The 12,097-nt window shown below is 41.0% G+C and overlaps 1 protein-coding gene across 1 annotated transcript; it reads left to right on the top strand.

The window, feature by feature from the left end:
- The first annotated feature begins 250 nt into the window (after positions 1 to 250).
- On the top strand, positions 251 to 11,848 carry LOC131253333 (probable methyltransferase PMT24). Its single transcript, XM_058254301.1, has 8 exons — positions 251 to 2,098; positions 2,189 to 2,338; positions 9,541 to 9,811; positions 9,918 to 10,028; positions 10,110 to 10,284; positions 10,738 to 11,010; positions 11,103 to 11,297; positions 11,389 to 11,848. The coding sequence occupies exons 1-8, from the start codon at positions 521 to 523 to the stop codon at positions 11,603 to 11,605; spliced, it is 2,970 nt and encodes a 989-aa protein (XP_058110284.1). The 5' UTR covers positions 251 to 520; the 3' UTR covers positions 11,606 to 11,848.
- Positions 11,849 to 12,097: the final 249 nt, after the last annotated feature.

Genomic DNA, 12,097 nt, shown 5'->3' with positions numbered 1-12,097 from the left:
TTTATTGGGACAATTCTCAAGATGTACGGTGACCACGAGGAGGCACACCAGATGCACGGTTTGGATTCCACAAAAACATGTGGGCCCACTCAGCTCCAACGCATTTGATCATTCGTCATTAAAAAAAAAACATTCTTAGCAAGAAAAATGGACAGTTAGAAGTTAGAACCATATTCAGACGTGCTCGTGTAAGTAAGAAATTGGAATCGAGCATCTTAATACATGGCCCAGATTACTCGCACGCGTGCCACGTAAGCATGAAATAACGACCCGGTTCTTTATCCACCTTGTCCGTGGGAGGCCTGCCGCGTTGCCTTCCTGTCCGACTCCGTCTCCGGTTCCATGGGATCTTGTAGATTGTTTCATTTTCCCATTTTGCCCCTTAAAATCTGATGTATTTATACATTTCTCTCCATCTGAAAATGCCCCCGCACTCTCTCTTTCGTTCATTCTTTGTACATTTAAAACCCTCTTTTTGATATTCCAACCCATCTTTTCTTTGATTCTTCATCTTGTAGAAATGGGTTTTGGGAAGAACTCCCGACCCGGTAAGAGATCCGCTTCTTCCTCTTCCTACCTATCGACAATCACGACCGTTGGTTTCGTGGCCCTCTGTGTACTTGGCGTATGGATGCTAACCTCCTCCTCCATCGTCCCTGCGCAAACCACACGATCCAACAGCGGCAGCGATCCCCTGTCGTCGTCGTCTCGGTTGGGGAGATCGGCGGTGGTGGATCGTCAGCCGACTTTCGATGATGCGGATATCGCCGATGATCAGGACCTCGTGATGTCTTCCCTAGGCCGCAGGTCGGGGCGGCCGGGCAAGGTGGACGATGATGATGGCGTCGGCGATGTTGGGAAGATGGATGAAAAGCCGTTGGCGGAGGAAGAGAGCCGTCAGATCTCGGTCGGGGAATCGGATGAAGGTGATAGGAAGCAGCAAGAGAGCAATGCGGATGGTAACGAAGGCAGTGGCGGTAAGGATGAGGTGGTGGTCGAGGATGATCGAGAGAAGGAAGCAGCTTCTTCTGTTGAAAAGGATACACATGTAACAGAAGACGCTGCAGAAGGCCAGCCACAATCGGAAGAGAGTAATGAAAATCAGCAGCAGCAGCAGGAATTACAGATGACAGGTGAGGGAAATGAAGAGAATCAGCAGCAGCAGCAATCTAACCAAGGTGAAGATGAAATCGACAAAACTGGAAGTGAAGAGAATCAGCATCACCAAGCTGAAGATGAAGTTGACAGAGCCCGAGAGCGGCCACAAGAGCAGGAAACATCTGATTCCCAAACGAACGAGGAATCTCAACACCAATCCCAACAAGAACAAGAACAGCAGCAACAAGAACAACAACAGCAAGAACCAGAACAGCAAGAACAAGAACAGCAGCAGCAAGAACAAGAACAACAGCAACAGGCGGAGAACGATGAAGGGCATCAGCAATCCCATCAATCTAATGAGGAGTCTGGGGGTGATGGAATCAATGAGCAGCACTCACAGCAACAGTCGGAGAGTGAAAGCAGCGATGGAAACCAGCAGCGATCGGAGGCTGAAAGAGAGGAAGAGGATCACCAGCAGTCGCAACAGCAACAGGTTGCAGAGGATGAAAGCAACGGCGAAAACAATCAGCAGCAGCAATCCCAAGAAGCTGTTGACGAAAGCCATTCTGTGGAGAATCATGAATCCCAACAAAGTGATGACGGAATCACTGCTGGTGAGGAAACCCACCAGTCAGAAGGGAAGTTATTGGATCCACATGCGGCCGATTTGATCCGGAAGGAAAGCAAGGGGCATCAGCAAGGATCGGCCTGGTCGACGCAGGCAGGCCGATCCGAAAATGAGAAGGAGAGGCAGGAGTCATCAGGCTCCCAGAGAGGAGGATCCAACATATATGGGTACACTTGGGAGCTTTGTAATGTCACTGCAGGCACGGATTATATCCCTTGTCTTGACAATGAGAAGGCCCTCAAGCAACTCCACACCACGGGACACTATGAGCACCGAGAGAGGCATTGCCCCGAAGAGAGCCCGTCATGCCTTGTCCCACTTCCAGAGGGATATAAGCAGTCCATTGAGTGGCCTAAAAGCAGAGATAAGGTAAAAATCATGAAAGCTTCTATTCATTCCAGCTCCTGAATTCACCACTTGCCATATTTGATCTCTATGTGCGTGTGTGTGGTTTTGCAGATCTGGTATAACAATGTTCCTCATACTAAGCTTGCAGTTGTGAAGGGCCACCAAAATTGGGTGAAAGTTATGGGGGAGTACCTCACGTTCCCTGGTGGTGGGACCCAATTCATACATGGGGCACTCCATTACATTGATTTCATTCAACAGGTGAGAAAGAAAAGAAAAGAAATAATGCACAATCTTGCAGTTGTAGCTGTTATTATATTAACCTCTTCTTTATGGTATAAACCATTCATATGATTTCTCAGCTTTTGCATAAGTAAATGTGCATGCGTGTTTTTCACATGCTTGTTTAGTACGGCGGTATCTTTCTGGAGTATCATATTGATGCATATTCACTGTAGATTGATCATGTATGTGCTAGAGGGTTCCAAGAATAGGTCCACTTTGATTGTGGACTGGATGTAAAAGCCTCTTGGCATTTTAGATGAAATATTTTTGGGATTTAGAATATGTTAACTAGTTGTCTAGTTTCCTATTTTAGTAGAAGTCCTCATGTTTTCATCTTTTGTGTTTTGATTATGCCATAGGTTAATCGAAAAATTATAAAGTTTAGATTGGTAAGATCTCCACCCTTCTGTGTTTGGCCTATATAAAGATCCCTAAGGCCATATGTACAAGAGAGTTGATGAATATAGATTGGAATAAAATCTGAGTTTTGGGATAAAATACTCTTGTAAAGGGTCAAAACTCAACATCTTTGAATTGAGCGGTTTGTGCAAAAATCTTTCTTCTCCTCTTTTTTCATTCTTAATAATCCATCTTGTGTCAAATTGGTATCAGACTGAGTTCTGCACTTGGGAACTTGGTTTTTCTGTCTTCGTCAAAACTTATCCTTAAATTGATCCCAAGAAGAACCTAAAATCTATCCTTAGTTTCAGACTATAACCTATTAGTCATTGTTGAGATGGTGAGAAGCGGATGTTCTTACAATACTTAATCCTATCTGGACACTTGTAGACACTGCAAGTTTCCTTACAAATTGCCCGATTCATATCCCTGTTACATTGGTTATCACTATCGTCAGTCCTATCATTCCAATTCTCTTCCCATCAATCCATGATTACTATGGCTTGCTAACTCATTTTCCCTATCCTTGCCACAAAAGTATACCACCATCCCTCGTGTATTCAGGAATGTCCATAGAAAGAAGAGTGAGATGACAATGGGTGAGGCATTGCAGGTAGATGAGGCAATTGCAAGAAGAATTCGAAGAAGGCATAATAGAAATTTGTGAATTGTCCCAAGCCCACCTAGATCGCATGTCTAAAGATCTAAAGGATACTGTGTTTGGAGAAATAGCTGTGATCCTTAATGGTACACATGGAGATTCCATTGACGGATTGATTGTATTGATCGATAGATTTACAAATACATCAGTTGAGAAGATTATTGCGAGCCAATGGTGGGAGTAATAGGTGAAGCAAAAGACGGTGGATCAATGGTTAGATTAGCGGGAAAGGTGATGAATGACTCAACTACACCCTGACAATGATCAGAGTGCACAAATAGAGACTTGTGATGTGAAAGATGACATAGAAAAGGCATGAAATCAGTTGCAGGGGAGGGATTTTTAACATTCGGTATAAGCAGGCTCCATTATAAAAAATAAGATGGAAGCCATCATGGAGGACATGAGTGGTGAAGGAGTGGAAGCTGACGCCTAGAACATGGAAAACATGAATGCCAAATAAGAGGTGGCATGATCTACTATGCATGTCGCATGAGCGGTGCCAACTTGACACATAGGCCTTCACCATCAACTTCCACCAAGGGAGAAGAAGGTTTGCCATGGAGGCACGACGTGTTTGAAGACTGATACCAGCTTCAAACTTAAGGACGAGTTTTCTCAAGGCGGGGTAATTTATGCATCTTGAGCACTAATCAATCATATCTACGTTGAAGGGATCCAAGAATCGACCCACTTTGATTGTGCGGGTTGGATGTAAAATGGTAGTTTTTGTATGACATGGAATTGTTGAGGTTGCACCTACATACACTGATTGATGTGCAAGCATGTGGGCGACCTGAGTCTAACTTTTGCAACTGCCCCTGATCATTGTACCTTTTCCCTTGGGCCCATATAAGATTGGTAGCAAGTTGTAGTTGACGGTTCTGTCTTATGAATGATTCGCCGACATTCTTTCATGTTACCAACATCAATAGCCATAGCAAGACGCATCATTCCATCCTTTCTCTTAATGACGGCTCTGATGGCTTTAGTGGGAGCTTCTAGAGTATCAAATTTTTGTAGGCACGAAGGAGGGACCTGAACTGGAATTCTTGGAGCATTTGAAACAATGGGTGCTTGAGTCGGTGTTCTCACAACACGAGTTTACTGCCCCCTCAAAAGTGTTGATGCCTGATTTCCTCTTATATGCGCCCTCTCAACAGGAGTATTGACAAACAAGTTTGTAGGCAGGAATACGATATTGAATCTGCCAATAGGGATGAAGAAGCAGAAATATGATATTGAATCCGCCAATAGGGATGAAGAAGCCATTGCTGAAATGAAAAGTTTGGAAGTATGCGATGTCGAAGAGAAGCAAGAGTACCTGGGGACACAAGGAAAACACTCCAATCAATGTGCAAGTAACGTGTTTCCTCTTCACGGAGCTAATTCCATCAAGGTGTTCCATATGGTAACAGTGGGTGTAACTATGCCCACCGTTACAGATACATTGAATCGGCGTAACGACTGATACGGGGGCGTAACAGGTGATATGCCCTTGTATTGGTCATTTTTTTTTTTTGGCTCCAAAAAATTCAGAAAAATATCCAAAAAATACAGAAAATAATATTCCAAATATGCATTAATTTATAAATTTGAACATGTTTATGTATTGTAATGGTTCAGTCTTTTGTGAGAATGTTGTATCGGGTTGTCTAATGAATTTATGAACCTGACAACTTGGAATTAATTGCAAATCTTTTATACTTAATTATTTAATTATAAATATAATGTAATACCAAAACATCTCATATTTGTATATTTTACTATTATTTATAGTATTGGTGTATTACATACCTCACGACTCGCGCACATTGCATTTCAACATATAGAAGCTAGGAATTTTTGTGTCTTATTATGTAATTCATATACCTAACAAATTGATATCATTTCCCCCAATAGATCTTAAGAAAAAATTGAAATTAGATTCGGGTGAATAGTGTTGCTGATTTAAGGTTGATTTGGCTGACCATTCGATGTCCCAAATCAGTCTCCAAAATCAGCCTCAAATAAATGCAATCTATTGGCACTTATCCCACTAACGGATTGACGGACATTTATTGGACAATGAAGAATGAAAAAATGTTAAATTGTCCTATTTCAAAAAACAAGTATCCGTAAATTAACAGTGAAAATCGTTCAAACAATTTAATTTTTGGACTATGACTTAGCAACAACGGTCCCATAATTTAATTAATTAATTTTGAGTTAATATATGCCTCATGTACAATATTTTAGGGCCATGTACGTGGGGCCCACCTCGATGTATGTATTGTAGATCCATGTGGACCATTCGGTTTGCCAACTCATTTTATGGCATGGTCCAAAAATGAGGTAGACCCAGATCTCAGGTGGACCACTAGTGGGTGAGGCCCTGAATGTGGGGCCCGCCTGAATGTATTTTTATATTCATGCCATTAATCTATTTTACCAACTCATTTTAAGGCATGGCCCCAAAAATCAAGGTGATTTAAATCTTAGGAGGACCATAATGAGTGACGCCTTGAATGTGGGGCCCACCGCGATGCATTTGTTGTATATCCATGCCGTTCATCCTTTTTACCAACTCATTTTAAGGTATGGTCCAAAAAATGAGGTAGATCCAAATCTCAAGTGGACTGTATAGTAGGGATTGAATTCCCACCATTAAAAACATCTTGGGACCAAAAGATTTTTTGGATTAAGCTACTAGTTATGTATTCCCTTTATCCAGGTCTGTGTCCTTATCAACATTTTTCGATGGCAAATAAACATTACAGTGGGCCCTAGGAAGTTTTTAACGGTGGGCACTCAATCCCTACCATGTGGTCCACTTGAGATTTGGATCTACTTCATTTTAGGGACCACTGAAAAAACTGATGGATGGCATGGATATACAACACATAAATCAAGGTGGGCGCCATGCATCGAAACAGTGCATGTGCACCAAGCGGCGTATGTTGCAGTACTAAAAAAAGTTAAGTGCGTGACTGCGAAGAGAGAGAGAGAGAGAGAGAGAGAGAGAGAGAGAGAGAGAGAGAGGGTGGAAGAAAGAAGGTGAAGAAGAGGAATCCGTGGGCCGTGACAGTTGTCGTAGCAACACCGCAACAATATATGAAGAAGAAGAAGAGGAAGAAGAAAAAAATCAGGTATGTTTTTTTTTTTTTTTCGAGTTACTATACATAGCAACTGTTACGGGGTTATAACAGCCGTTACGGCCCTGTAATGGCCATTGCGGTTCTTTTTCTCCGGACCCCACCGTTTCAGCCTTCTATTGCATAACGCTAACTACCACTATTGCTACGTATCTACTGTTATGGCTGATGCCTAACCAATTTTGCACACCTTGAATTCCATATTTTACCTTAGAGATGAAGGAAGGAATGTACCCGTTAGGGCATGGTGTGCCGTAAAGGCCGTTACGTAAAGGTAACAATGGCAACCGTTACAAGTTACGGGGTTGTAACGGCCGTAACAGCCGTTATGGAAAAAAAATGACCTGTAATTGCCGTTAATGGCATGATACATCCCTTATAAAGGCCATAATAGCCCTGTAATAGTCTATTGCGGGACAAACATAAGTTTTTCATACTTTTTAATCAACGTTACGGGGCAGATACGGGGCAGCCCCGTTCTGTAATGGGCTTCCTATGTAATGGGTCTTAAGGACTTTAATTTCCTTTTTTAAGGTTTGTAGTTTCTTGGCTTGCTATCTCAGCAGCCCCGCTCTGTAAGTTTCTTTCTTTTTAATGCATCCCCGTTACCTTTAATTAAAAAAAAAAAACATTACGGGGTAGATACAGGTTTTTCAGGGTTTTTTCAATAAATAAAAAAATAAAAAAGAGAGACTGTAATGGCTGTTATGGGGTCGTAACAGCTGTTATGCCCCGTATCGTCAAGGTAACAGTGGTGGCCGTTACAGCCACCGTTACCGTTACGGAGCACCTTAGTTAGGAGTTGCCCCTTTGGCGCCATATGTGACGTCAAAGGGCTTTCTAATTACATGTGCTCGTGTATAAGCTAATGTTTTCAAAATGTATGAATGTTTTATAAATGATAGTTTTCCTGAAGCCCTGATTTCATTTAAAGTAGTAAACTAGAGGTTCGATCCCCGGTGGAGTTGTCTCTTTGTTGATCGTGATATTGGATCAGATATAAATGTTGCATAAATATTACATCAAGGGTCTCATTCATTACCATTCATTCATAAGATACTAATAAACATCCCCATCACATTGCCATGCCTACAAGAGAGATAATAGCACATGTAGTTAGAAAGCCTTTATTATTTTTATTTTTATTATTTGTGTTCTTATTATATTTCAAACTGTGATTTACCATGAACCCTTACCCCATACCTTTGATTCTAAGGTAAAATACAATATGGTGACAAAATAGTAACCAATAATTCTATGGTGACAAAATGGTGATATTTAATAAGATGCAAGAGATGCATCATGTACAAGAATGCATGCACTTATGACTATTCTTTGGCAGTCTTGGGATAGTCTGTGCGATCCCTGTGTCGGGATCTGTGGCCTTCTCACATGGTGAGATATTAGGGTAAGGACCCTTATTGACAATCTCCTTTCCAGTGTGTACCCATGATTTTTCAAGGTATTATGGATACCTGCTGACCATGATTGATCATGGGAAAAAATCCTAGTTAACATGAGAACAACACTTTATCAGCGTTATGGATGCCGAAGAATATAACCTTGCTTGCTCACAATGGCATCCTAGTCAATCTTTGACCGATTAATAGGTTGCTCACGCTCTTGGACATGGCTTATTTAAAAAAATAAAATTTCATGTTCAATTGCTAGTCTTTTATTTTTGGAGCCGTTTCATAAATAAATAATTGATTTTTATTCTATTATTACTATTTATCTATTTTCTGATTTCTTGTATAAATATGATTTTAAACTGTAAAATATTAATGTTTTATTATTTAGAATATTTCTTGTATAAATATCATTTTATACTGTAACATATAATGTTTTATTATTTAGAATATTTCTATGGATATGTCGATGATTCTGACTATTAAGAGCCGTCCTGTCCAGCACCCGATGTTTGTGTCCAACACCGACTCGCAGGTCCTAGTTACCTATAGGTTGGAGTAGTGGTGATGCCAGATGCCACCATACAGTTTGGGACAATCCGAGGACTATAAACATTGAAGCCAATTTGTTTTTTCATCGGTACATAAAGAGTGATATCACTTGTTAGAGAGAAGATAGGCCTAGCTGTCATTAAGACTTGCCACATTTTTAGTAAACATCAAGTAGTCATGGTTTAGGCTCTCTGGATAGGACACACTATCAACTCTGACATGGGTCAGCGGTCACTGAAATTAAAGACAGGTGGTATGTATCACCATTACATGCCTAAGAATCACTACTTATTTGTACGGCTAGTTGCCTGATATAGAGCTGGTGTGGCCAAGGCGCATTTAATTTGTGATGGACGGTTGGATGTTCCCCCCATATATTTTTATTGTATTATGTTTCCACATTTTCCTCTTCTTTCCTTTTTTTCCCTTCCTATCCAATTTTTTTTTTTTTTTTTCCAGAGTTCTGCAATAAATGACTTGATGTGGCTCAGCCAAGCAATGTGCGACTAGGTTAGTGATATCAGTTCCGATTACGACCAAGTCCGACATCGGTCCCATGTTGTACAACCTTACAAGTTGCTTGAGTTATCAACAAAGATTACAAGCAAAGAGATACTCTTGCTGGTTGTTAAGTTGGGAGTGAAAGATTAAGATTACCATTCTCTAACTTGGAGTGTAGAAGATATCTTTGAGATTTAATTGGAGCTTTGTGGTTTTACTATTTTACATTGATTCCACCAGAGGAACTGAGTTACAAGAATTTGCATGCATGTATTTCTTTTGTGATACATGAATGGAAATGTCTGTATAACTTTCTTAAAATTGAGTTAATGATAGAAGGCTTTGGATGAAAAAATAAAAATAAAAATCTAGATATGTTACTCAATGTGCTCTGGATTCAAAATGTCAATGCTACATTTTCTTTGCAACTATGTATCTATTCTGAAGTATTTCTGCTTAGGACATGGAGTCAGGTATTGCGACAGTATGTTCTGACTCCAACATCTGGGGCTTTCGATGCAGGCTGTTCCTAAGATTGCATGGGGGAAGCGAACCCGTGTGATACTGGATGTTGGCTGTGGAGTTGCCAGCTTTGGTGGCTTTCTTTTTGAGAGAGATGTCCTTGCAATGTCTTTCGCACCCAAAGATGAACATGAGGCTCAAGTTCAGTTTGCGCTTGAACGGGGAATTCCAGCAATATCTGCAGTTATGGGTTCCCAACGGCTGTCATTTCCAAGCAGGGTCTTCGATATTGTGCACTGTGCACGTTGTCGGGTTCCTTGGCACGCAGAAGGTTATCATCCAGCTTTCAGCTCCTATAATACTCAGTTTCTTCTATGATGTGTTTGTGTTGCACTTGGTTTGTTATGAACTGTTATGACATTAGCAATTCCCTGCAGGTGGCACCCTTCTTCTGGAGTTGAACCGTGTGTTACGGCCTGGTGGTTACTTTGTCTGGTCGGCTACTCCTGTATATCAGAAGCTGAAAGAAGATGTGGAGATTTGGAAAGGTAGGATCCCACTATATCACCTTTTACTCTCTCTCTCTCTAAAGTATCTATAACTGAGATATATGGATTTTGCCATTTCAGCCATGAGTTCTCTGACGGCATCAATGTGTTGGGAACTTGTCACGATCAAGAAGGACAAATTGAATTCTGTTGGTGCTGCCATTTACCGTAAACCTACCTCCAATGACTGTTACAACAGCAGAAAGCGTAACAAACCCCCGATGTGCAAAGAAGATGATGATCCAAATGCTGCTTGGTAGAACCATGAATCTCTCTCTCTCTCTCTCTCTCTCTCTCTCTCTCTCTCTCTCTTCATAGGATGCCTTGAAAAAATGATACTGATCAGATGATCCAAATCGTCCAGTAGGATGCCTTGAAAAAATGATACTGATCAGATGATCCAAATTGTCCAGGCAGTGGCATTAAAAAAAAGGATTGGACTATTATTTGAAGAAATGGGTCCAGTCACTGATGTCTAGGAGCATCAATTGCTGTGATTTTTGCAGTGGATGATGGAGTGTAGTGGACCTAGTGAACAGTTCAGACAGGCATGTGAATGAGTCCAAATATAATTGTGGATTGGAAGGTTTCCATACACTTTATTACTTGCTCTTTGCTTTATTGTATTTTATTTTATTTTTTTTAAATTTCATATTCTGCTGTTCAGGAAGTTCAGTGCAACTCATTTTTTATAATTTCGCATTTTCAGGTACGTTCCATTGCAGGCTTGCATGCACAAAGTGCCTCTTGATAGTGGCGAACGGGGCTCTCGATGGCCCAAAGATTGGCCACTTAGACTGCAGCAGCCTCCATACTGGTTAAACAACACTCAAGTTGGAGTTTATGGAAAACCAGCTCCCGCTGACTTTGTATCTGACTACGAACACTGGAAACGAGTTGTGAGCAAGTCGTATCTTAGTGGTCTGGGAATCAGTTGGTCGAATGTGAGGAACGTCATGGACATGAGAGCTGTTTATGGGGGGTAAGGAAAACTCATTTCAGTTGCTCACTCTCCTTTTATCTATAGCATTCTTCAGGTAAAAGTACTGCAACTGACAAATAAGCCAATTACAGGTTTGCCGCAGCTCTGAATGACCTCAAAGTCTGGGTTATGAATGTAGTTAACGTAGATTCGCCAGACACCCTTCCCATCATTTATGAGCGTGGTCTCTTTGGTATTTATCATGATTGGTGTGAATCCTTCAGCACTTACCCAAGAACCTATGATCTACTCCATGCAGACCACTTGTTCTCTAACCTGAAGAAAAGGTGGATTATGATATGATTATCCATTTCTGTTTTATTTGGCTTTTCTGTTTTTCCATTCATGTGATGATTGGGAGCTGGTATGGACTTTCAGGTGCAAAATTATGCCTGTGATGGCAGAAATCGATCGTATAGTAAGACCAGGCGGTAAACTAATTGTCCGTGACAAGTCTAGCGTCGTGAGTGAAGTTGAGAACTTGTTGAAGTCTCTGCACTGGGAGGTTCGTCTGACATTTTCCAAAGACCAGATAGGGTTACTCTCAGCACAGAAAACCAATTGGCGGCCGGAGACATTTTTAGGTTCTTCCTGATGAAAGCTTCATATTTGTACTGCCATCTGCAGTTTTTGAGTGTTTAACTAGGCCTGTGATTTCTGCAATTCTTTTCTGGCATCAATTTGTTATATCATTAGTGTATTCTGAAATCGCCTGATTTTTTTTAAGTGGCCGCATGTAAGCTTGAAAACATGTAATGGGAAAGGGTTTTGTAGCATGTATTTGGTTTGCGGAACATGGCAGTATCATAAAGCTTTTATAGCTCACTTGCTTTCTCCCTGTACTGTCCCAATGTTTTCGAAAAGTCTGTGTCATCTATGAGATCCTTTGAGGGATTGGCGTTGAGCCTTTTTTTTTTTCTTTTAAAATTATTATTAATAATTGGCACATTTAATCTGACACGCAATGCAGGTTAATGTGCAATCGGCCCGTTGCATGAACGTGCCTACTCGGTGATGAAAGGTGCAGGTATTTGTATATCTCATCCTGTAAAATATAATACGAGGACCGTGCTATGCATCAAGTATG

Source organism: Magnolia sinica, chromosome 1 (genome assembly GCF_029962835.1).
Source record: "Magnolia sinica isolate HGM2019 chromosome 1, MsV1, whole genome shotgun sequence".
NCBI classification, from domain to species: domain Eukaryota; kingdom Viridiplantae; phylum Streptophyta; class Magnoliopsida; order Magnoliales; family Magnoliaceae; genus Magnolia; species Magnolia sinica.
Note: the sequence above shows the minus strand (reverse complement) of the source record. Positions and strands in the feature narration are given on the sequence as shown.

Excerpts from the sequence above, each read along its gene's own strand:
- LOC131253333 (XM_058254301.1), top strand. The coding sequence starts at position 521 with ATGGGTTTTGGGAAGAACTCCCGACCCGGTAAGAGATCCGCTTCTTCC. Across the intron at positions 9,812-9,917 it reads GGTTCCTTGGCACGCAGAAG|GTGGCACCCTTCTTCTGGAG; the intron begins GTTATCATCCAG and ends AATTCCCTGCAG. Across the intron at positions 10,029-10,109 it reads AGATGTGGAGATTTGGAAAG|CCATGAGTTCTCTGACGGCA; the intron begins GTAGGATCCCAC and ends TTGCCATTTCAG.